The sequence below is a fragment of the Pituophis catenifer genome, unplaced genomic scaffold, assembly GCF_029215685.1.
Source record: "Pituophis catenifer annectens isolate HBS135680 unplaced genomic scaffold, rPitCat1.0.hap2 SCAF_4, whole genome shotgun sequence".
Lineage (NCBI taxonomy): Eukaryota > Metazoa > Chordata > Lepidosauria > Squamata > Colubridae > Pituophis > Pituophis catenifer.
The window spans coordinates 83,794,848-83,822,374 of NW_027256884.1; the positions used below are offsets into that span (position 1 = coordinate 83,794,848).

At 35.5% G+C, this 27,527-nt stretch overlaps 1 protein-coding gene across 1 annotated transcript; it reads right to left on the reverse strand.

Annotated features, from left to right (window-relative positions):
- Positions 1–847: 847 nt before the first annotated feature.
- Positions 848–27,527, reverse strand: CHODL (chondrolectin). Its single transcript, XM_070943578.1, has 7 exons — positions 27,428–27,527; positions 9,316–9,628; positions 8,433–8,590; positions 7,585–7,632; positions 7,151–7,237; positions 3,592–3,694; positions 848–932 (listed from the first exon to the last, which is right to left on the reverse strand). The coding sequence occupies exons 1-7, from the start codon at positions 27,525–27,527 to the stop codon at positions 848–850; spliced, it is 894 nt and encodes a 297-aa protein (XP_070799679.1).

A 27,527-nucleotide genomic window follows, 5' to 3' on the forward strand; every position in this document is an offset into this window, starting at 1 on the left:
TAAGTGGCATCAGGGCGATTTCTCTTTCTCATGATTTAAAAGCAAAACAACAAAAACAAAAACAGAACAAGATACCAGTATGGAATAAGTTGTCAACCATACATTTCTGCCATTGCTTGTTCCAACAGTAAAGCATACATAGGAAAAGCTACTTTCTCTTTCAGCTTGTTTTCAGGGAATTGAATGTACTAATTGTATTATTTTGTACTAATTAATATGACCTGAGTAGAATAATTTGTGCTAACATTGGACAAGCATTATCAAAAATAGATGGTAGCAAAGAATAATCAAGTACTGTGCATCATTTTCTTTGCCTTAAAAAAGAATCTCATCATTCAAATTAACACTGATAAATATTTTTACATATATGAGATTACAATAACTCATATTCTAGTGTAGAATTTTTTATGCAAAGATAAATTATCTTAATACATCGTAAATTCATATTAGCTGGAATTACAGTCCATCCATTAGCGAGAAACAATACAATATATATGAAATTAATAATGGAAATAAATGTTAAAGGTTAAATTAGAAATATTTGTACTACAACTGTCACATGGAATGAATTCAAAATGTTTGGTCTATCTCATTAGTATTCGTAGCCAAATTACTTTCTTTAGCAAAATAATCATATTCTTATTTTCTTTTAGCTGGCTATGTTTGCTATGGGATTAAAAACCAAAAATCATATATTAAAAAATGATCCAAGCAATCATTTCAAGGGGGAGCTTCCACTTCATTCTGTTGATCTGTTGCAATTTCAAGCCATTCCAAACTAATATTTAACAAGACAATCTAAGAAATCCTGAAAAGTATCATTCCTGCTTTCTTTTCAGCCAGTTTTCTATACTTCCAGGTTACTGTCCTTTCTTGGGTTCTTAGAAATCCACAGTGTTGACTGATCAGGACTGGTTTTTGTTCTTCCTTTACTGGAAAATTAAAAACACAAATCCATGGCTATACATTTGGTTCACATAATTTCACATATTCAACTAGGAACTCTGCAATAAAGGAAGGTGGTAAGGAATAAATTATAAAAAAAATACCTGAATGTTTGTATTAGGAATATTGCTTCATTTACCCTGGTTCAAAAGCACTACATACATATAGCTTAAAACTGATCTTAGACGTAAGGAAGATATCTGAACAGCCTATAGGTCTTGTGCAATATTTAACACGCAAGACCTGTACCGCTTAGCTTATCAATGACTTAGTGCCAACTGAGTTTTTATAAATAACTTCTGCATTAGTATAGTTAAAGCATAAAGCAAAGTATTAGCAAGAAGAAAACAGCAACAAAACTGAGGAAATCTGAGAAAAAGGCTAATGATTATATAAATGTGGGAAACCTTCCAGTGGAACAAGCACCTGGCCAGGTGAGTACTTGAAGACCTTCGTAGCCAGTGGCTTCAAATTCTATTGGCATAGGACAGTGTTCCCCAATTTGGAGAATTCTCCAGATTGTGAAATTCTACTCCTAAGGCTAGCTGGGGAATTTTGGGAGTGTAAATGTATACACCTGGTTGTGATTACCCAGTTTGGGTAATATTGCTGTAAGACAAGGCAATATCAATGTAGCAATCCATATTGAATGAAATTACTCTTTTAATGCCAACTTCTGAACAAAAATTGTGAGCTGTTGGACAGCGAGGGCTGCTTTTGGAGTGCTGTGCCATGGACTATGTTCCCCAAAGGAGGGCAGGATAGAAAGTAACATTTTATTATTCTTTGTATTTTGAAAACTTTTACTTCTTTCACATTAACAATTGCAACTCGGTGGCAAATTTTTTTGATAGGCTGCAATCATATAGCTTTTGGATGACGATGGTGGTGCTGATGATGATTCATTTTATTTGCTTCCCTTTTTTCTTCTGAAAAGGCATTCAAAATGGTTGTTTTAAATATTACAGCAGCATGGAAGGAAGCCAAATAAAGCTATTAATGTTGCTGCTGATTTTAAAGGATTTCCTCTGAACAAATGTGTCAAGAACATATTCCCCAAACTATTGTTCAGTAGGAACACTGCTAACTTTCCATGAGTTTATAAGAGTTTATCATAATTTCAAGATTGTCAAAGCTCAAAGTAATCAGCGTTTTTAATTTTTTAGAAGAATACTGGGTAGCTTAGGCACTGACATTCTGCCTTCAAAACAGAATCAAAAGATGACCTTAGAAACTGAGCAATGTACCAAGTTAGAATCTAAATGTTCTGTAAGGGATTCAGATGATAATGGAGATGAATCATTGAAGCAGTTTCTCCTTGCTTCCCTAGAAGAAAGAAAGGGAAAGCCTCTAAGCATGAATGATTTGCCATAAAGCACAGGAGAAATGCTTGGTTCCTAATATGATGGGTTAATATCTGCATGTCCAATATTATTTTCCTTTTTATAACCAAATATTTATTCAGTATTGCTAACCTACATTCTCTAAATATTAGATTTAACTTCCATAATTCCTCACTAACCTATCACATGTTTAGGAGGCAAGAAAAAATTATTTGCTGCATTTTCTGGAGTGAATAAAACCAACTTTTTTTTCCCTGGAGCTCATAAATATAAATATTTATATTTGGAATTGCTACTAAAATTGCAACTTTGTATCAACTCCTTCCTCTTGAAACATTTCATTAATCCTCCTGTGTTTCTTACCCATGTTTCTGAGTGTATGTCACACACCCCTGCTCAGTGGCAGAGAGTAAGCCTGTTACCTTGTTGGAAACCGAATGTCATAATTGCCATATAGTTATTTACATGCATCCTTCCCAATCACCATTGAAGTTTTGGGAAACAGTTTGCAAATTGATTACATAAATACTTCAGAAGATTGTGCAAGAAAGCTCTAACAAGACATCTTGTGAGTTCTTTGGACTGAGTAGATGGCCTTGATTTTTTGTTTGTTTGTTTTAGGACACAGCCGCTTATACTATATTTGACAGGTCTTGCATTGCCAAGAAAATTGGGAAATTATACATTAAAGTAAGATTAAATATTAAATATTATGAAAATAAGTGGATAGAAAGTTCCACACCGGAGCATTGTTTAACTTTTCTTATGCAACAGCATTCCCACTTCACAAAACAAAATGAACAGTGGCCATAATATTCTAAGAGGGGATGGAAAATGAAATGATCCATCTTTGGAAAATGTTTCGTTTGAATATTTCCAAAGCAGGAAATACTTTTGAGCATAATTACTTCTGCTTAAAGCAGAATATATAATAGAATATTCATACTGTAAAGCTAATATGCTTTATTTTGATGTTAGACTGAAATGCTACTTTTCTAATGATGTTATACATAAGCAACAAGCTAATCTATATTGGTTTAACAATACTATTTGATCTATGACAGGGCCACAACTAATTCCGTCTATTTACGCTGCACATTTTATCTTTGAGTAGGTGGCTACATTTTTAAACACATTCTTCTTTTACAATACATGCAATATTATGGATGTCATTCAGGATGACTAGTTTTGCATTTTATGTAGACTGGACTTGAATATGAGTAAATGACTGATGTAAACATATATTCCAAAGTACACAAAATCACAGATACAAATTGTTATGATTGATAAAAAACTGAATTACCTTTTATGCAGCATCTGGAAACAGCAAGTCCCAAAAGCCACTAATATCAACAACAACAGTGGTATGGTTGGTATAACAACATAAATTAAATTAGGAATTAGACCTACAAGAAAAAAAGAGTGTTATTACACTTTAAAATATAGGACTAATTTTGTATAGTAAAATAATAAATATATAAATATTTTACTTTGCTTGGTGTTGACACCATGCAAACCAAGGACTCTGAAAACAGTGATTAAAGGTAACTAAATATTTTAATCCTGAAATTTCTTCAAAGCACTAATGGAAAAAATAATTTTCCCCTATAATATACAACCAAGAGAAAGTTTCAAAATGTATTTTAAAGTTGCTTACTCTAGTAATTTATCCACCAATGGGATAGCAATAGCATAGACTTATATACCGCTTCATATTGCCCTCAACAACCTAGGCACTCATTTTACTAACCTCAAAAGGATGGAAGTCTGAATCAACCTTCTCCCAGTCAGGATCAAACTCCTGACAGTGAACAGAGTTAGCCTGCAAAGCTGCATTCTAACCACTGCACCACTATGGCTCCTTTGGTTATACAAAAAGTATAACAAAAAATCTGAATAAAGCAGAGTACAGATGTCCAACTTTTTGGTTTACCTGGGCTTCATTGTGAAGAGAAATTGTCTTGGCCCACATATAAAATATATATTTAATGTGTCAACTTTGAAATGGATCAGGTCTGTTGCAGCCTTTTTCTGGAGCTCTGGAATGTCAGACCAGACATCAACAACTTACTATCTTGTGGGAACCAAGGTCATTCCAATAGGTGCTGGCCAGAGACTGAAAGAAGTTACCAAGGAGATGTCAGAGCACCTATATAACAATGTGACCTGTGACAAGGCGGGAAGGGGCTGTCTATTATTTTACTATACTGAAAGCATAGGAAATAACCAGAGCTGGTTTTGCATTTCATAAGTGTCGATATGATGTTCTCAATAAAGCAGTTATTTGAGAAGGCTGAAAGTCTCATAGTTGATGGATTGGTTGGGTTCATTACTCGGAACCTATAATGTGTTAAATAATCTTGTTAAAGGTTTACAATTTTGTGGGGCCACATTACAGCTGTCCAGACCACATACAGCCCATGGGCCGCTGCTTGGACGCACCTGTTTTAGAACATATGAAACAATATATTTTTTAATGAACAGAGTTCCAAGGTTTACATGAAATTTGTTTCAATGTACAGTATATTCACATTCATATTTTTTTAATCTGAACATTTCAGCCAGAGAACACATTTTAAAGATAGTGTAGAAACCAATTTATAGTTTTAATTGTTATGTATGGTACAGCTACAAACAGAGCCAACCTGAATTCAGTTTATTAAATAATATTCCTTAAATGCTATGTTCCGTACATTAACAAACTTGGAAAGACTCTATTTCCCAAATATCTTATTTCTTTTCTTATTCATGAATATATTTATATGCAAAATTTAAAATCTTCATCTGTCCTAAATAATTTCCTTCCTTCTGACTACCTTACCTACAGAATTCATTCATTATAGGTTTCCTAAGTCTTCTCACTGTTAATTATCATAACGTCATTTAAAATTTATAATCACTTTACTCTCTTTAGTTTAATGAAAGATCATTGCTGACAACTAAAACAACTAAAAACCACCTTCAGACTTCCATATTTCCAACAGAGGGAGAAGAAAAGCAAAAGGTCTATCATTATTTTCTTAAACAATATGCACATAAGAGTGTAAGGCAAATTTCCCCTTCATTTTGAAGGGGAATTGAATTTGAATTGAACTTTTTTAACATGGGTGGAGTAGACTGGTGAAGCAGTTCACTAGAAATGGGCCAGAATTGACTTCCATTATGTAGCACCTATTAAACAAGGAGCTGAATTCAATGTATCTAATTCAATATATTCAATTTAGACACCAACCAAATCCAAATTGAATCTGGCAACATACAATAAAACCAAATGAAATAGAAAATATAAAAAATGTTATTTAAAAAAGAAGGTATGAGAAGGGATAAGAAAATGAATATAGAAGAACAGATTGTGAGTCCACTAATAACATTCATGCTCCCAAACATATCTAATAGGATTTCCCTAGCCTAAGGCCTGGCTGAACAGCCAGGGTTTTAAGACTTTCTGGAATGCTATCAGGATGGGTGCCATATGAATATTGGAGAAACCCTAATCCGTATGGCAAATCCCATCAGAGAGATGTGATCTTGCATCCTAACAGATAACAAACTTTAATTGAAGGACTTATGAAAATTCCAACCCCAAGAAAAGCCTCCAAGTCCAGAACAGAAACAATAGTAGAAATAATAGAAACAATTGGTACAAAAGACAAATCTGTGCAAAGGCCCCCGCCTTCAACAGGAGCTGTGAGTCTAGAAAGACCCCCAAACTGTGCACCGGCTCTGTGCCACTCTATCTAGAGCCAAAAATGATATGTCACCAGAACCTGCAGTCCTTAAAATCCAAAGCCATTCTATCTTGCCAGGATTAAATTGGAGCCAGTTTCTTCAGTTTCAATGCATTGTGTCACTGCAGCACATCACCCAGAGTAGAGATGTATAACATGATATTATTGGCATACTGATGATGCTGCACATCATGAATGACCTCCTCCAGGAGTTTCACATAGATATTAAAGAAGAGTGGTCAAAAACCTGAACCCATCCCATACTACAGGAGCTAGGGTTAGAGCTATCCTCATCCCAACAACACTTATATGTCATAAACAGCAACTTGAATCTTCAGTCTTGTTGATTGTATCACATAGTATCACATAGGCATACCAAGGCATGCCTATAGCAGTCCTTTCCACTGCATTCTGGACTAATTGAAGCTCCAAGTAGTACTTAAGAGCAAATATGGCAACAGTCAAGCCTGAGATAATAAACACATGAATGATTGTCTGTGCTCCTTATCCAGAAAGAAATATAGCTGGTATACCAGTTGAAGCTGTACTAAGGTCTTCCTGGACACAACATCTTTCTACTTCTTTATTGACCTTGAAAATGCAATAGGATTTAGGGAAGCAAAACATTCACCATGCAAGCATATGGCACAAAGCATAAAAGTTATCATGTGATTAATCTGCAACTGTCTATATTTCCAAGATGCTAGATTTGGGATTTCCAAGTTTCCACACATGTATAAGAGCAAATTTGGTACAACAGCATGTTCTTGTTGTCATGGCCAATAGGACCACTTTATTTTTTTTATTTTTTTTATTTCATGACCTGCCATTTGTAAAAACTGAATTAAGAAAAATGTTAATTTCAAAAATGCAAATTTCAAGTATTTGTTCACTTGCCAACATTTTATTGGATTTTGTTTTTATTGCTGTCCATTTCGCCTGCATTCATTTATGTTCAATTGGCATTTCCAGAAAATTATACTTGAAATTCCTGTCTGCAATTTACTTTCTGTTGAATCCCAGGATGTCTATCCCAAATTTATATCATTTTTCCTTCAAAATGCTAAGTGCATCTAATTGGACTTTCGAAATAGCATTCTGAAATGTGATCTAAAAACTAAATATATCAATTACCACCAGTTTCCGTAACGACCAATGGAAAATCATCTTCTGACTTGCTTGGATCATTAGGCTTCACAGCTGGCACTGTTGCTTGAATTTCTGAAAAAAAACAGTTTTTTGGGGGGGAAAGAATAGTAAAATTGTTTTCTATGTCTGCATCTGCTTCTGTGATTATACTTAGACAAGGTAACAAAATTCTACAGCTAATCATTTTTAAAATCAAGTGTGGGTGATAAATTCTGGCTACAGGTTTTATTGCAACATTGGAATCACATCTGGAATAAAAGTTATCAAAATATGCTATAAAATGCACAGTTGGATATTTTTCTGAATTGCTATGATAGTTCAAATGTTCCAACTTAGCCTGCTTTTTTAATCTGTTTCGATTTCAAAAATAATTCAGATTTTATTTCTCAACACCGCAATTCGGTCCAAAATGTTCTTACCATGATGTGAATCTGTTTTGTCTCCTGATTCTTTTTCTACAAGGTCTTCTGTTAAATCAATAAGAAACATTTAAAAAGTATATTATTTTTACTGTTTTGTACGCAACATCAAAAATAACTTTAATAAGATTTTTCAGCCTTTATACCTACCCTCCCTCAGTCTACTTTCATCTGGGAAAACAAATTGAATACTCATTCAGTTCATTTTTCAAATGAATTGGACTTGTTGCTGTAACTTCCAAGCCTCAAGAGGCACTAAATTGTGGAAGACTTATAGAAACATGAATATGAAGCACTGTATTTCATGGAATGATATTTAGGAAAAAACAAGGCCCAGAACTTTTTTTAAACATTCTATTTTTATCCCATTCTTATTTCAAAGATCATGTGATATATATCTGTCCTGTTTTCACAGAATATCCAAAAATAAAAACAGTGAAGGATGTATATATGAACTATATATAATAGAACAGATCATAACTAATACATTCTTTTACACAATTTTTTTATGAAGCACAATGATCTTACTTGGTTATTATTTTGAACACATTATCTGACCTAGTTATGAGACTACTTAGGTGAGCTTAACTGAGCTTCTATAGCTCAATATCAGACCTATAAAATCTATTAGATTGCTATTGCACTGAATGATTTAGCAGCCTAAATGTCATCAGTATGAAAAATTCAGAAGACAAACACAAAGGCAGTAACATTGTTTAACAGTAAACTACATTATTCAGGCGTTTCTTCCTTATTTCTGAGTCTAGTTTACAAAAAGTGCCACTGCTGATTTATCTGTGCTTCAAAAGTAAAAGATAGCATCAAGAACTTGGTTTATCATGGCCTACCTGACTTATACTTGCAGATGAAATTGTGCTTCATGTTACATCTGTCGTCATTCCATTGATAAAGATAAGGCCCTCCTAAACCTGGATTTGCAGTTGGCTGGTGATACATCACAACACAAGCTTCACTCCCACAGGAAGGCTCATCAGTATACCAATTTCTATAAAGCAGAAATATAACAAATGCAAAATATAACTTTTGAATCTTTATTATTCTGTTAAATAGTTTTTTCTTCCTTTCAGTTTTCCCATATTCCCAAGTTAGCTAAGACGTTGGGCTTTGTGCAATTCCTTCATTACATTTTCCCATGCCAAATAAGCATAAGTTGGGGCAAAGATCTATTGCAGAATTTATACTAAAGTTATACAAAAAAAACCCAAAAACAACAACCCTAAATGGACATTGTTGGCATCCAAACCCATAATGGAAGGAAAAACTACTATATGTAGTGGTCAGTAAAAATATGTTTGTCAAAAATATGTCTTTGAATGACAGTGCAGAATATGGGAAGAAAGAAATATATTATCCAAGATTCAGGAACAAGTGAGACCAAAAGACATATTCCATTATATTTGACGGGCAATTCTTGGTAGATACTACCTATCATCTCACTAACACAGTTATGAATTATATTTGAACAAGGCACAATGGAAAAGAATGGTACAAGAATAATGATAAAAATCCATACTGATGTGGGGAGGCAATAGAAAAATACAGTATGAAACTCACAACTATCTGATAAAACCAAGATGATGCAAGAATGACAAAACACATGACCTCTCAACACAATCTCCAAGTTGGAGGGGATTTTTTTGCTACTAGCTCCATCTACATCTTGGTCTTCTAATGCTAGGAGTTTTGGAATAAAATATTAAGAGCATTTACCTGAAGATGGAACTGCTTCCATCTGTCCATTTGTAAAGATCGGGACAGGCACTGGATGTGGTTTGTCCCTCTCCATTTCTCCATAGACCAATCCAGAAGTCTCCATCAGAAATCCCTGGACCTGATTTTGTGAGATTCTGCAGCATATTTTCTATCAGTTTCTGTTCTGTTTCACTTTCAAGACTGAGAAGTACTCCACCACCCATTTCACAAGCTTGGCGAGCCTCCTGAAAACCCACACGCCGAGACATGTCTTGGAAATAGGCAATCTTGTAGCAGAGATGTGCTGAATCACCGTAGCATATCTTTTGACCTAAAAAAAAATCCCACAAAATAACACTGAATAAATTTTTTATTCATATCCATAGATTTCAGCACATCTTGTATTATATTATAACTCATTTATGCTCAGATAATATTGCTTTCCCCGCTTTATTATTACAATTAAAATTTTAAAAGGAAAGACACAATGCGTGCATAATGTACTTACTTGGTACGTTTGGAATTATTCATTTGGAAACACTTTTATTTCACCCAACATATATGACATGAAAAAGGTAAAGAAAACATAGGTCCACTTGCTTCTTTCTGCGTACATGAGATTTAAACTATTAGGAATCCACTAAAAAAGCTAGCATGTTGTTCACATGTTCTAGTTTCATTCCATACTGTATTATTGCCCATTTTGGGCTGTGTTGGAAAGCTATTATATATTTCCCTTCTAGTCATGGAAAGTTTTTGAAACAACATACATGAAAAGGTGTTTTATTTCCAGGAGGTGGCTTTCTAGAAATGTTTCAGCTTATTCATTCTTACAATTTGAGCATGGGTTGGGTTCAGTAGTGGGTTTCTACCAGTTCACCCCGGTTTGGGTGAACTGGTAGTGGCAGCAGCAGGAGGCTCTGCCCAACTGCATGGACGTCATCATGGATGCCCTGCGCATGTGCAAAACAATGCTGGGTTGCTCCCGGTTCTATCTGGTTCTTTAGAATCAGTAATAAAAGCGGCAGGAGGCTCCGCCCACCCACCCAGACATCATAATTGATTATCTGCGCATGCGCAGAAGCACACGTGCTCCCGCAAGCGAAGCAGGTATACACACACACTCCTGTTGTGAACCGGTAGTAAAGGTAAGTAGAACCCACCCCTGCCGCAGAAGGTTCTGCACATGCACAGAAGCGCCCCGTGCGCCCGCACATGCTCCTGAGTCCAAACTGGTAGCGAAGATAAATGGAACCCACTACTGGTTGGATTATAATGTAGCCAAAAACATGACTTTTTGCTTACTTCATAATTTTTCTAGCAAAAATATTCAAATTTAAATCTTGGTTTGAACCATTCAATATACTTGCTCTACCACTGAATATGTTACATGTCATTACTTCTAAAGGCTTTCTTTCTGTCTCAACAGGGGGAATGGATATCTCCTGGAGAAACAGGTTTTTTTGTTTCTGGATATTTAATAAGTTATTATGTGAGATAGTAGAAATGCAAGACTGAAAAGGCATTCTAGCTAGCAGAATGTGCAGCGATGACTTATAACCCATTTTTAAATTGTTCCCACACAAGCCTAGCTCACCTAAATGTCTAGAGTACTTGGTTAATTGGGAATAACTTTTATCTCTTAAAAATTATCTACCTTAAGATAGATATCAAAGTCTGGTGTGAATAAATGAGGCAAAATAAAGAGCAATGGTTTCTAAAGATTGAATGGTCTCTAGTACTGAATAAATACTAGGCCCAGAGAAATTAAATAATCTATTCCTGCCTCATATACACATATAACTGATTTGTGCTGTATGTTTCTTTTTTCTCTCTTTGCAATTTATATCAAACACCAATGATTACACACAATATCAAATGTTCTATAAAAAAGAATTTTATTTCTTTTCTTTGCATAACCTCTCAATGAAATTATAATTTCACTAGATATGGGCAGAGACAAATTGCTTATTAACTACTGTGCTGTGAAGCCTTTAATTTCCAATGCCATAAGAGGGGCTGTTATGCTGAAGCAAGCTGGCAACAACTCTTCCAGAGGTATTTCACAAGAAGAGTACTCTACTCCTCTACTCACAATAGAATTCCTTATGCCATCAGGCTTGAAATTTTGGGCTTGGACAATCTGGAACTGTGCCGCTTGTGGTTTGATCTAAACATAGTACACAAAATTTTCTGCTACAATGTCTTACCTGTCAACAACTTCTTCAGCTTCAACCTCAATAATACACGGGCAAACAATCGATACAAACTCAGGGTAAACCGCTCAAAACTCGATTGCAGAAAATACAACTTCAGCAACAGAGTGGTCAATGCCTGGAATGTTCTATCTGACTCCTTTGTTACATCATCTAACCCTCACAGCTTCAACCTTAAACTGTCTACTGTGGACCTCACCCCATTCCTAATGTTACAGAAAAGAAACCACTCCAGCTCTTTATCAAAAGGAAAGGTTTATTGCGCAAGGTTCAGCAGCGATAGCTCAGCAAAGTCTGAACCCCAAAGGGTTGTTACATACAAGTTTATATATTATTTTCAGTCAGTATATTCATTTCTGGATGTACACATGATTACCATATATGGGTATGACATGACCACTTCCTTGGTCCTGCCGAAGTAGCTCAGCACAGGTGAGATATCACGTATACCATGAGCGGAGGCTTAATCCCATCAATCCTCTCATTCCACAATGTCACATAGACATGTAGGCATTGCGAGCAAGGACTTAATCCCATCAGTCTACTTTACTAAGAGGTCCATAAAGGGGGCGTGCATAAACGCATCAGGGTGCCTACCATCCCTGTCCTACTGTCCCCATTTATTTGTATTCATTTTCTTTGTTCATATCCATGTTCATATTCATACCTGTTATCTTGTACATGTTTGACAAACAAACAAACAAACAGTTGGAGAAAAATCAGAGGTTATGACTGAGTGGTGAAGAAATAAGATTTGATGAAGGACCAAGACTTTGTATTTCATAACAACCTCCTAGAAAATACCTGAAGGTCAGACTTGATGATAGAACTGGCTCTTCATGTTGTGCAACTCTACTGAAAATCCAAGCAGGGAGCAAAGTCCAGAAGACTTCCAGGAATTAATGTCCCTGGAAGAACTTCAGCAACTAATCTTGGAAATATCCTGGAAATCAGAATAGTAGTAGGCTATTGGCATAAAAGATTAGGATCTAATCTCTAATCTCTTCTTCATCAACTAAGAAATTGAAAAAGAAATGTAGACTAAAATGTAGACTTAAAAGCTAATTTAAACTGAGGAATAACAAGAAACATAATGAACCTGACCCATTGAAGCTATTTTATTAATTTAGTTTTTAAAAATATTTAATTCACTATGAAAATAATTAATTCCACATATTTTAAACTTGTTCATTTATCTTCTCAACCTATAACATAATACATGCTAGCTAACCAATGTTTATTTTGCCTTTCCAGAGGAGAAGCAGATCAGTCTATGTAGAAAACTAAATAAACAAACAACTGATCTCATACCAAGAACTGCAACATTCAGGAAGAAATGACAAAATATTTCAATATTCAAAGATAGTATATTGCTGACCCCCAGGTTACATTCTCAAAAATAGAAATTTCATTGAGAAACTCCAGATGAATCAGAACTAATGAAGGCTTTATTCCATTCATTTTTGCTTGAATAAATACAAATGCTTCTCAGTTAATCTACAGGTGTTGATTAACATAGCAAAACTGAGATTGCCACCAATTACAGATGTTATGAATTTGTACTTTTATATTTTATTGCATTTAGAATGATTTCCAATCTTCATGCATTTATATAAGTTTATAGAAAATTGGAGATGCAGGCACCAATTCAGAATAATATTTCATGTGCCTGCTTTCCACAAAAGCTTTGTATGGCATAGTAATAGCATAGCATAGTAATTTTCTATGGCATATTAATTTTCTCACACTAAAATTGGAAGTAACTAACAAAGCATGGAAGTCACCACGAGATTCTTGCCATTCAATTGTTTATAGAGAATAAGAAAGAATAAGGATAAAAGATTATTGCATGGATAAAAAGGAGTTTTTATTTAAAATATTTGTATGGCTACCCATCTTAAAGATAAATGTGGGTGGCTCACAAGATAATGCCTGTTTTCTCTTAAATTATTTCTCATGTCTCCTGTTCTCATTTGCAGTAATTTATTTAGTTTGTAATATATCTGCTCCTCTAATATGGTCTTTGGCATATTATTTTACCACTTAAATTAGGTCTCCTGGAATCACAGCAAAGAGTGGTCCATCCATAACCTATCATATGATTATCAATCATCCTATCTTACCATTTTGTAAGAACGTTAATCTGTTGGTTGATTAATTAAATTAAGCATTACAAATGTTTTACTGCAGTGTTTTCTTTTGTACTGTCAGTGTAACTTAATTAGAAATAGAATCACATTATATTATGACGCTTCAAAAGCAGCTGCAGGGGCATAATTTCATAACTGTACTCTGTATATCATTAGAAACAGAAACATATACAATTTAAGTACTTGTTTTTGCTGGCAAAGCACATTTTCCTGATTTAATATTCCAAGTAATCTTTTATTTTTCTATTTAGAAGTTATTTTATGTCGGGTTCTCATAAATACAATCCACAAAACTAGTCATTAGTTACTGATACCTTGTGATTCTAAATAAGTGTTCAGCAATAATAGAAGAGCTGTCTAATTAATTACATTAAAGATTAAAACACAAGTAAAACAAATATTCCAAGATAAAAATATTAAATATCTATTTAAAAATAAAGATCTCTTATCTTTCTTAAAGGGCAATTAGGATGGAGAGGCCAGCAGTATATTCCATAGTGCAAGAGAACCATCAAAAAGATCTTCCTCTTCTCCAATCTCCTCTTATCTCACAACATGATATTTAGCAGACCCTCTCTAGGTGTCCTCATAGGACAAGGAACATATTGGATAAGTTATTCCTGTTTATTCTGGAAAATATTGTATTATGATTCTAGATGACACCGTAACTGCACCCAAAAAAGTTTCCCACATAGACTTCTTATCTCACCACCATTTGGTGGTGAGGCTATAGATCTTCCAATATCACTTAGAGTCGATACAAGAAGTGGTATGGAAGTGTTCCACTTTCTTTTACCTTACTGTTGCTTTGGAAGCATTTTCCATTTTTATGACTTCACTATTTTCTCTGTCAATTCTTTCATAGCTTCTTGTCAAAGAACAAGGCCTTTAAATAAATGTATCACCCAAGACCTTTGAAAAGTGGCTTAGGAATCAGTATAACATATGATGTTTGTGATGATGATTGTGTGGAGATATATTAAAAAGTAGCTTGTAATGTTTCAGGTATTTCCCCAATTCTTTCTGGTACATGACCACTAGTCATATATATGGAAATCAAGTGATGTACATCCGTATACTGTATGCATTTACTAGGTTTAATGTAAAGCAATATCGTAATTTTAACTTGATCCTGATGAAAAATTCTGGATATACCCATCCAAAAAAAACCCTTAAGGGGTCCTGGGTAGTTTAAAATATTTAATATGTACTATGAATGGAATAATTAAGGACTGTTCTGTATTTGCAATAATACACTTTGAAGTGGAAAGAGCATGTGTAAGACCAAAATTTGTATGTATATCTTACTCAGCAATGTTTTAGTATCCATAGATTTCCAAAAGATATACAGGTCTCGTTATACAAAGGAAATGTTTTTTCAATTACTAAATAAATATGTTTAAGACAGAAAGTGAAACTATTTTTAGATGTTTAGACATGTCTTAAGAACAGAAAATACAGGTAGTCTTTCACTTACAATAGTTCATTTAGTGATCATTCAAAGTTACAATGGCACTGAAAAAAGTGACTTATGACCATTTTTCACACTTATGACCATTGCTGCATCCCCATAATTATATGATCAAAATTTGGATGCTTGGCAGCTGAGTCACATTTATGATGGTGGCAGTGTCCTGGGATCATTTAATCACCTTTTGCAACCTTTGGACAAACAAAGTTAATGAAGAAACCAGATTCATTGAACAACTATGATATTAATTTAACAACCGTGGTGATTCACTTAATAAATGTAGCAAGAAAAGTCATAAAATTGGGTAAAACTCACTTTAAAATTTCTTACTTAGCAACATAAATTTTGGGCTCAATTGTGGTCGTACATTGAGGACTACCTGTATATTATTTTCTGATGGCATTTGTGCACCAAATTATTAATTATAACAGTATTACTATTTTCTATATGTGGCAAATGTATCAATATTGGCATTAGTTCTCATCCATAAATTTAAGACAATATATAACAAAAGGGTGAAATACATTTATTATTTACCTAACCAAGCCTTCTTTGCTATTCCTTGACCATATAGAACTTCAACTTTAAATAATGTAATTTAAATTATGTTTTTAAACCAAGAGCCTTGGTAGTACAGTGGTCTAAGGCACCCTGTTACTAAGCTGGTTATTAAGACCAGCTCCCTGCAATTACTGCAAGTTCGAATCTCGCCAAGGCTCAAGGTTGACTCAGCCTTCCATCCTTTCTAAGGTAGGTAAATTGAGGACCCAGTTCTGGGGGCAATAAGCTGACTTTGTATAAATATACAAAAGAATGAAGGCTATTGCTTAGCGCATTGTAAGCCACCCTGAGTCTCCGGAGAAGGGCGGCATATAAATCAAATTAATAATAATAATAATAATAATAATAATAATAATAATAATAATAATTTTAAATTATGCTGGCAACCAATGTGAAGATATCTCTCAAGAATACGCCAAGAGTTTGCTCATCGCAAAATGACAATACCAGTGTCTTGCAGAGATCTATGGTAGCCTCCATGTCCATTGAGCTATCTGGGTATAGATGTGCATTATTTTCTCTGAGGTGGACGCCCAAAATACTACTTTGAGAAATCACAAAGGAACGGGTATTTTCAGTTGACAGAAGCAGTGCAATTTTGAAAACAGAGGCTGAAAAATATTTATCTTACAAAACCTAGTCTTACTCATCAATTTTATCTGCAATATCTAAACTGAAGACATTGAAATACACTATATCTGAATGCTGAACAATAGACCAAAATATGGGTTTTATGGGATTACCTAATTTCTGAGACTTGCACAATGCACTAAACCATAAGCTAATTATACTGACTGGGTTCACATAACATTGTAGTATCAATATGGTTACCTAATCTATGGTTCAATACATCGTGCAACTCTAGCCAAAGACGTAAGAGTGTTACTCAGATTACACTGTTTAGCTTCTCAAGGGATTCAAACAGCACATAAAAGACATGAAATATTGCAAGCACTGCTTTGTTTGGCAACCCTCATTTTGCATATGTATAATTTTATAAACATATTTAACACCACCAATCATATTTTGCCTTAAGAATTTGAGCCATATCAGCTTATCCCTCAGAAAAGTAACAAATTAAAATTTGACAGCAACAGACAGTACTTAGTGTATGACAGATACACTGAGCTATATTCTAGTAAAAAGTTACTATGTGGCCTTGGGGAAATGTCTGACTTTCAACTGAACCTTTCAAAAAATTGTGGATGTAATATACCATGCAATGAAATCAGCTGAAAGGTGATTGTTGTTGTTTTCCATTTCCTATCATATCCATGTTTATACTTATTCCTGTTATCTTGTACATGTTTGACAAACTAAGTAAATAAACAAATAAATCTTGAAGAGAGACAGGGGGAATGTTAAGTCGGATAAAATCCAACTGAGTACTTGGTCAGACAGCACTTAGGATTGTAAAAAAGAAAAACAATTCCTTGCTGGCTTATTATAAACATGTTTCAATTTTAATTTCAAATTGAAAATCTTCCCAAAGACCATTAGACCACAGATCACATCTTTAATTAATTATTTTAAGTATAGCTCAGATGGCTACCTGTGCCATTCATTTAGCACAACTGCAAGGCCTCTCTTCTGAAAAATCTTTGATGATGATGATGATGATGATGATGATGATGATGATGATGATGATGATGATGAGAGATGTCATCTAAGCATGTGTAGCCTTACTGGGATTTCACAATGTTATATCATTTGTGTGTGTGTGTGAGTGTGAGTGTGTGTGTGTGTGATACACATTGGAAGTAGCTATTGATGCCAGAATTCTTAAATTTAATTGTTTCAGTTTATTTCTCTTAATCAAAATATTTAAAATGTTATCCACAATATTTATGTTATTTATTTATTTTTATTTAATTTGATTTGTATGCCACCCTATCTCCATAGGACTCAGGGCAGCTCACAACAATTAAGAAATACAGTCCCAATCCAAATAAAAACATGTTAAAAATACATATTAAACACATAAAACACATTAAAAATAATCAAAACCTCATCAGTCCAGGCAGGGCAATTTGAACAGCCATGTTTTTAGTTCGCAGCGGAAAGTGCGAAGGTCAGGGCCAACCGGAGCCCCAGGGGGAGTTGATTCCAAAGGGTGGTTGCACCCACAGAGAAAGCTCTACCTCTGGGGTCGCCAGCCAACAGTGTCTAGCCGACAGCACCCTGAGTAGGCCCTCCCTGTGAGAACACACCAGGTGATAGGAAGCTGTTGCTGGTTGCAGATGGTCCGACAGATATCCTGGGCCTAAGCCATGTAGGGCTTTATAGGTCATCACTATGAATCTCACCCGGAGGGCAACCAGCAGCCAATGCAAGTCGTGCAGGAGAGGTGTAACATGGGAGTATCAGGACCCTCCCATCACAACCCACGTGGCCACATTCTGTACCAGCTGAAGCCTCCGAGTGATCCTCAAGGGCTCAAGTAGAGAACATTGCAATAGTCAATACAGGAGGTGACTAGTGCATGAGTAACTGTGTGTAGGGCATCCCGGTCCAAATAGGGGCACAACTGGTGCACCAGACGAACCTGGACAAACGCCCCCCTGGTCACAGTTGTTATATGATTTTCTAAGCTCAACCATGAGTCCAGGAGGACACCCAAGTTGCATGCCCTGTCTACAGGGGGTAACACCTCGCCCCCTATAGCCAAAGATGGAACCCCTTGATCAGACCGGGATGCCGGTACCCACAGCCACTCGGTCTTGGCAGGGTTGAGCCGAAGCCTGTTCCTCCCCATCCAGACCCGTACCGCTTCCAGGTACCGGGACATCATGTCGAGGGCATCACTGGGCTGGTTCAGGGTGGATATAAAAAGCTGGGTATCATCAGCATACTGATGATACCTCACCCTGAAACCACGGATGATCTCTCCCAGCGACTTCATATAAATGTTGAACAGAAGAAGCGAGAGGACTAACCCCTGGGGCACCCCACAAGTGAGGAGCCTCATGGCCAACCTCTGCCCCCCCATCAATACCGCTTGCGTACGACCCGAGAGGTAAGAGGAGAACCACCACAAAACAGTGCCTCCCACTCCTAACCCCTCGAGGCATCGCATTTAAACACATAAATAACAAAATGTTATTTCTATCTTCTAAGGTATTAACTACCTCATTCAGTTTTGTGGCATCTGCAAATATAGTGGCCATTCTCATTAACTCATAACTAAAGTATTAATTAAAATATTGAGGAATAAAATACCTTGGTCTTACCCTTGTGGTATCCCTCTGAATCTCTCTCCAATATGACGGAGAATTTATGCTGCTCTTTGACCGTAATAAAGGTTGATTGATTGATGCAGGATTATTAAAGAGTACTCTTTGAGCCTAATCTTCAAGACAGCTATATATCCACTTAATTGTCATGCTACCCAGCCCACATTCAACTAGCTAGCTAATCAGCATGCCATAGGGTATTCTGTCAAATATTTGGCTGAACTCAAAATATATTAAAGCTACAACATCTATTCTGGAAGTTACTTGATCAAAAAATGAGATAGTCTGGCAACATTTGTTCATAATAAAACTATGCTGCTTTCTGATAATTATCACATTGTTTTCCAGGGGCTTATATATCACTGTCCTTATTATCTTCTCTAGAAATTTCTGTGATATCAGTGTCAGAATGTCTGGCCTCATAGTAGCCATTCATGGAAAAGTAAAACTCACAAAGCTAAAATAATATGAAGAGAGGCATTATTGCATTGTTTAGTTTCCAGACAGAGCAGGAAGATAACTATTACTGTATTCTAAATTCCCTGTGATATAGATTGATATATGCTCTTTTATTTTCTGCTTGTATAATGTAGAAGTGTACTTATTAGTTGAACATTATTAGCTTTATTGAAATTCTGCCCTGGATTGTGCCATTCTTTAGTACAGTTACTGAATATCAATTGTCTTCATTTTATGTCTGTTTCATTACTGAATAGATTTCAATATTCCACTCTCCTACTTCAGTATATAAATGCAGTCATGTACATTGACACTGCAGAAAAAAAATCTACAATAAAAACAAAATGAAAAACAAAAATAAACTGACAGCAAACAACAGTCCTTAAGGAATAATGGCTTTGATTAATATATTGGTTGTTAAGTAGCAACTAATAAGATTAACTCTCTTCTCTCTTGCCCAGCAGTTACTTAAAGTAATTGCATTTTTGGAAAACTGTATTATCATCATTTTGTGCTATGTGATGTCATAGAAACAATAGTGTGGGTCATGTACCACTCAGCAAATGTTCCTGACTTTGTCATCACAACTTTTTAAAGTCCATCACTTCTGCCAACTGAAGACATTCTAATCTATTGGGTTTTAAACAATAAGCACAGAGCATAAACAATAATTAATTACCACTAATTATATGAATATAATTATATGGTAATTATATGAATCTATACCCTGCTTACAACAGTATTATTTCAAATCATGATTCAGAACGTCACTGCAATGTGGAAAATAGGCATAAGGCACTTAGGAGCAGATGAGATAAAACAGGACAACCTGTAAAGTTCAGTAAAGTTCATGTTATGAAAGAGTCAGAACAGTAAGAGGTGGACTAAGTAATAAAGATCAGGACTAGTTTATGGAACTCATGATGAAAATTCTGAAAACTCAAGGTATCTTATTTTGAAGTTCATTTTAGAGGTGAAACTGAATAAATGATAGAATTGCCCATTGTCTTTGATAATGCAAAACAATTTGCCTTCAATGTTTGATTGTACTTAAAAAGGGGAAAGAGGGGAAAGTAACCACTCAGATCAGATTGAGTGCACATCTAAACTGAACCCTTAATCTACTCCTCTCCTGTACTCATAGATAAGAAAATCCTGGCTTGACAGTTTGGCAAGAGTTGTGACTACATGCTACTATGTCGTCCTCCACTAGACAACTACCTTGCTACTGTGCCCTCCAACTTCCTTTTTCCTGGAAAACTTCTGCCAATCATTTTTCTTCCTATAGAGAAAAATTACATATATGCAGAGAAATATATGTATATAAAAACACTTGCAAAGTTCCATTAAATTTATATATACAAAGTTAAGGCATATATATGACCCATGATGACACAATGGTTAGAATGCAGTATTGCAAGCTCACTCTCTCTGAGCTTGCTTTTTTTTCTTGCAGATTTTTCATTACCCAAACTAGGTAACATCATCAGTGCTAGTGATGATGTTACCTAGTTTGGGTAATGAAAGGTCTGCAAGAAAACAAGCAAGCTCAGAGAGCAACAAGGACCCCACATGTCAACCCTCAGCTACAAACTCTGCCCACAGTCAGGAGTTTGATCCTGACCCGTTCACCTTAATTCACCCTTCCATCCTTCAGTTAGTAAAACGAGGACTCAGATTGTTGGTGGCAATATGCAGAGACTGCTATAAAGCCCTAAGGAGTGGTATATAAGTCTACAAGATATTGCTATATATTCAAACATAAAGACCAACTTTCAGAAGAAAAATCTTTTCTTGACATCCTGTTGTACTCTACTGTCTTCTAGGGCAAAGTAGAATTGAAATAGGAATGCATCATTTCATTGATTTTCCAGTCTCTTGAGGGCATTTTTTTTTAGTTCCCGTAGAAAAGCCTAGGAGAAAAATTAGGTAGCTCAGGAAAAGAAAAGTATTAATTAAAAATGTTTTGCCAGATTTCAAACCAAATATATTCAGTTTGCTAAATGAAGGTAATAGCAACTCTTCTATTTGGCGGACCATCTGCAGCCAGCGACAGCTCCCCATCGCCTGGTGCGCTATCACAGGGAGGGCCTCCTTGGGGCCCCGTTGGCCAGACAGTGTCGACTGGCGACACCCAGGGAGTGGGCCTTCTCTGTGGGCACGCCTACTTTGTGGAATCAGCTCCCCCTGGGCTCCGGATGGCCCCTGACCTTCGCTCTTTCCGCTGTGACCTCAAAACATGGCTATTTGGCCTGGCCGGATTGGACTGAAGGGTTTTTTAAAGGGATTTTATTGGTTTTTATATTTGTATATTGAATTTTATGTGTTTTTATCGTTGTGAGCCGCCCTGAGTCCTTTGGGAGAGAGGGCGGCATACAAGTTTAATAAAATAAATAAATAAATAAAATTTCAGTCCTTTGTTTTTTGTTTTTGTTTTTTAAAAAAAAAGCTCTAAAAGTGGTCAGAGATGAGGAAGGGCAGCTATAGACCCAGCTTTGCTTGCATTTCTTCCTCTACCAAGTAATTTCTGACCTGCTTATAAATTTACAGTATAAGGAAGTAAAGCACTCCATCAAAACAGAGAAGTCAAGATGACATGAGAAAACAATATGTTAAAATCACAACTGACTATTGTATACATAAATCACTTATCTAGTAAAAGTGAATACAGGGTGATATTGCTTGCTTCTTCCTTCAAATAACCGTTATAGATCTGTTCTTTCATTTTAAATGTGTATAGATTTAATTTCTTTTAAAGCATAAGGAATCTAGAGTTCCATCCCCTGATCATTCTTCCAAAGAGAACTCTTTTGTATAAAGTGGGCCTAAATAGCATACTTTGTCTCTGAATTGACAAACTATTAATATTAGAAGCTAGCATTTGCTTAAGGGGCTATGCCTTTTATGGAAACATAACTTTTTTAAAAAAAATGATATTATTTCTGCTACCTCTGATTACTGATATAACACTACTGAAGTCACTAGATAATTACCAATAATAATAGGAAGAATTCCTTTAGATTGCTAATAGAAAAACTACCGGTAGATAGGATAGAAATGTAATATGTAATTGCTAAGACCAAGATATCCAAGGAGCCATCTCTTTCCAATGAAACTAGCTCACCAATTCATGCCAATGGAAGAGACCTACTACAAATCCCATCTGCTAAGGAATTCTGGCAGGAGCGGTCAAGAGGAGCCTTTTCCACTGTGGCCCTGTCCATGTGGAATACTTTACCATCAGAGATGAGAATTCTTCCAAACCCATTGGTCTTCCAGAACAGTATTAAAACTTGTCTTTGTCAGTTGGCTTGCTTTGCCAGAGGGACAGTCACCACTGGAGGTGGCTGACAGAGTAAGAGGACCTCATTTCCATGCTATCTGTCTCTTTGTCTTTGTGTTTCATATAATTTTAACTTTTTAACTTAAAACCAGAATCATAGATAAAAATGCATTTCAGTTTATGTTGTTTGCCTTGGCATTTGTTTAGTATTCCTAAAATGTAAGGACTGGGAGCCAGTGGTTTTTTGATAGACTATGATAAAGAAGATACATAAAGTACCCAATCCCAAACCACAAATAAAGCCAAACATTAACGAGAGATAATTAATATTTTTATAAATGACAACCTATGTTCCTAAATCTAACCCATGAGCAGCACAACAGAGTTTTCAAGATGTTTCAAAAGCAAGCATATCTAACAAATCTGAATGCTATGTAGATCATTTTGGATCCACAAGGTAAAAGCAGAATGAATTTTCATCTTATCTGGATTGAATTTTGTTGGCATTCATCTAGTTATTTACTAATCCAGACATCAGTTTAGTATTCCATTCATCTAAATCAGATGGCACTGACTACAGATGGATGTCAGCAAACATGAATAATATCTTGTCCAAATCTTGAAATCATCTTATTCACCCAAAGGATATTGCCATGTATTTGTCCAGACAATGTATCAGTTTCCAATAGTACTGTTATTTATCTGTGTCTCTTGAAATGCTTTTACAGAATCAAGACTCCATGGTTGTACCTCCTGCACTCCAATAAGATCTATTTCTTCCCTTTCACATTTATTGGAGCAACATTAACTACAGGTAGGCATAGAGACTAATGGATCAATACAATAATAAATCAACTAATGCCACCATTGTCTAGTGTCTCAGTTCTGTGGAATATTTCAAAACCTTACATTAGGGACAAATGATGCCTTAACAATCTGCATTTACAAAAGAGGATGTGGAATATGAATTACGATTACCTTATTAATCCTCCACAGAAACAATTCTTTTCTGGCAGAAATGTCACCAGGAAATTCTTTTTACTGTTTCAGTTGTGTTAAGTTTAGTTCAAGCTTCTGTGAGATATCTGGGGACAAAAGTGTTTTCCTCAGCCCTTTTCCATAAGTGAATGTATTTCCTTTCCACTATGACCGTGACCACTGATTTCTTTCCTGCTCATGACAAAACCAACACTTCTGTCTAGATTGAAATGCCATTTCTTCTCATTCAGAAGATTAAAAGGCAGCAGTAAATAACACGTAGATTGATCAGAAGTGCTAGTTCTTATAGAAACATTCCATCACATCAGTAGTTGAAAGGGATAAGGGTTTGTTATATATCAGTTGAGATGTATCATACCTAACAGAATCCATTAAAAAAAAATTTTCTTGTGTTTTTCTTGTATCCAGTTTTTTAACCTTTCTTTTACCTGTAACCTCATGAGAACTAAATCCAAAAATGGGGGCAGTACAATTGATTTGAAGATAAATTGACTTTCTAATTCAATTATCAAATCAAATCAGATCTTCATCGATTAACTGGATGTCTTAATGGGTATTTGCATAGCCCCCCTTTTTATCCTAATGAATTAACCATCGTAATCCAATAACCTCAGTTGGACAATGTGATAATGGCTTTTTGAATTCACTTAATTTTTCAAAATTGAATCAACAATTTTAAATGGATTGGATCTAATTTGCACAGGTCTATTAAAGCATACTGCTTAGAACTGGAAGCCATGTAATGTGCTTCTCACTATCTGTTTAAATGTAAGTCTACAGGTATTCTCAATATAGGAAAAGGAAATATCTATATATTTCAGTATAATATTTCAGTATGTGAAATAAAGGCTGATGTCAAAGAAATTGTATTCACCTTTAACAAGGCTGAACAAATCTTTCAAGGAGTATTTTCCTCTGACAAAGATGTGTGTATCTGCATACCTCTTTCACTATGAGATTATCAGAATGAATCTGCTCACTTGGAAAGGGCCTGTTGAGTATCCCATCTCTGAAAGTGTTCCATCCACCCAGAATCCATACCAGAGCTTTCTCAGTGGTGGCATCCATTTATGAAGTAAGAAACATAGAGCTATCATAATTCATGAATAACAAAGTGATACACAGGATGATTAAAAATTGTAGGTATAACATGGTTCCACCTTATTGGATAATATTTGCTGCTTCAGCTTCATAACTAATGGGGAAAATTTGGCAACACTGTAGTTAATAATGACTATTCAGCCTGCCAGAAGAACCAGGCAGTCTTCATTCATCATCTGGATCAGCCAGGCCTTTCATTGGGATCTAACTAACACAGAACATTTACAGTCATAAAATTTATAATAGAAAGGTATGCTATGCATATTCTGTAGTCAAGGGAATCACATGGGTACTTATTAATGGTAAACATCTTTCATTGTGTACCTTCAGCAAGGGAAGATGAGGGAACATAATTAGGGTAAATCAACAGCAATATCTAGGGTGTGTTAAAAATTGGCAGCCCTTTAAAAAGACAGCTGGTTCTCATGTATCGGACCAGCTGTTAAAGGGCTGTCTAATTTGCCCTCCTGTATAAGAACTACCTCTCTGCTAACAAGTATCCATAAAAAAGTAAAATGTGTCTCCTTTGAATATTAGATTTTAATATCTATTCCTGCTGATGGATGCCATATCATGTTTAAAATTGTCATGTTTTGTCACAAAATTCACATCAAAAGACAAATGACATTCCTGGCCTTCATAGACTGGAGCATGTTGCTTCTGTGACACAAAGTACTTCCACATAGTGAATCATATTTGTCCTGTCTAACCTAGTCTTTTTTATGTCATTAATTTGTTTCTATATGCCATGAATAAAATACTTGTGACCTTCCTGATATTGAGTTTGTTCCAACTCAATCTTCTGGGACAACAAGGAACAACTGGAGGGAAAGAGATTACTTATGTACTCTGCAACTTTACATACAACTATACTTGATTTAAACTTTTTTTCAAGTTGAACGCAGCACATAGTCACATCAAGATCAGTATCTCTATTGTGAATTCTTGGCCCTCCCAAGAGCTTCCCCATTATAATTATTTGCAGTGGCATGACATGGATGAGAAAATCCATTATGTAATGTCTCAGAAAAATGTAGGATCCTTGGTGCTTTTTTCTTGCAATGTTTCATTATCCAAACTAGGTAACATCATCAGGACTCTTCATTTCAACCGAGATACAAATATTCTCCTTTATTGGTATCAGAAAAATGCCTGCTCTACTTTGTAACAATTCTGTATCCAGAACTGGCCAGTTATAGCATTAATGGAGACAGTAGATTGAACTTTATTGCATAACAAAGAAAATGTAACTCAAATGTGTAACGAGAGCTTCTTGTTGAAAAAAAGTGAGGTGTTTTTTGTTTTGTTTTTAAAGGTTTAACGAATATCCTTAGAAAATATGGACATATCTTTTCTTATAAACAAATACACAGTCTATGATGTTGTTAGACATTAGTTTACAAGGAAATAGATATTTAGGTAAGCCAAGCCAACCCCCAGTGCTATTATTCTCTAAAGATATATTCCGAAATGACTAACTTGAAATTGGTTGCCCATTTTCTATTTTAGCAAACCATTTTCATACAAGTAACTAGTAATATGTAGCAAATAGTTGTAAGACAACTTCTGATAGTGATACAGTCTGCTTCAAAGATTATGTGGTTTGGACATATGAGAATATTTCAGGATAGAAAAACATCTTCATTTGCTCAATTGTTGGTATATTTACCTTTAGGTATTCATAATATAAAAAGAAAGGCTTATACTCTGTTTATAGAGACACTGACTCTAATTGACAGCTGTTCTCAAAACCTGAGCTTTCTCAACCACACTATCAATCAGAGGCTGTAATCATATTTGAAACCTTAGATGTATTGAAAGGATGCTTCATACAATTTACTCTTTTGTGCTCTGGGGGCAGAGTAGGATGGGGAAATGATTGCAGAATATATTATACAGCCTTGGTGGAGGAAGGGTGAATACTTTTCTTGACATTAATTGAAATTAAAGTTTGGTGGATGCTTTGGGAACAAAAAGACTAACTACAGATTAGAATAATTACTTGGAACATAAGCTAAAAATTTGGAAAATACATTACATTATACCAAAATTACTATTAGTTGTATTATTAAAGAGAGTCATTCCATCATAATTGTTATATAATTTTTTCGCTGTGAGGGTAACATATTGTGATATTTAATGGACGTACCATTATTAGCAGAAAAAGCAAAAATATTTCAAAGTAAGTAGTATAGGAGGAGATAGAGTGAGAAGGCAAACATGCTCGTAAAAATCAGAAGACTGAAGGATACAGATGTAGCATCTCAGCAGTGTTCACGTCTAAATCTAAGCGTTTAATTCTCTCACATAATGTCATCTAAACTGTTTCAACGGGCATTGCTCATCTCCTGGGGTGTACAAAACCAGACACAGATTACTTCTAGATAGCCTTAGAATAAGATCCCATCTATTTTATAACTAAATAATTACAATGAATGTGGGATTAAGAGAAGTTCCGGACAATCTTCTCTTTAGAAACTTTTAGCCATTGTTCAAAGGACCGCTAACAGCTTTTGGTCAGCTGCAGCAGGAAACAAGAGGAGGACAATAAAAGAACAACCCTAGAGATTAAAACGGGACGTCCTGGAGCAGCTGAATCCACGGATGAACTTTTCTCCCAAACTGGAATAAATTAGACGCGTCTTCCCTTTACTCACCGCTCAAGAGGCGCTGGGAGAAGCAGCTCTTCGCCCACAGCAACCAGGCGACCGCTACCACCAGCAGCGGGATGGGAGCTCGACCCTGGGAAGGGAGCAT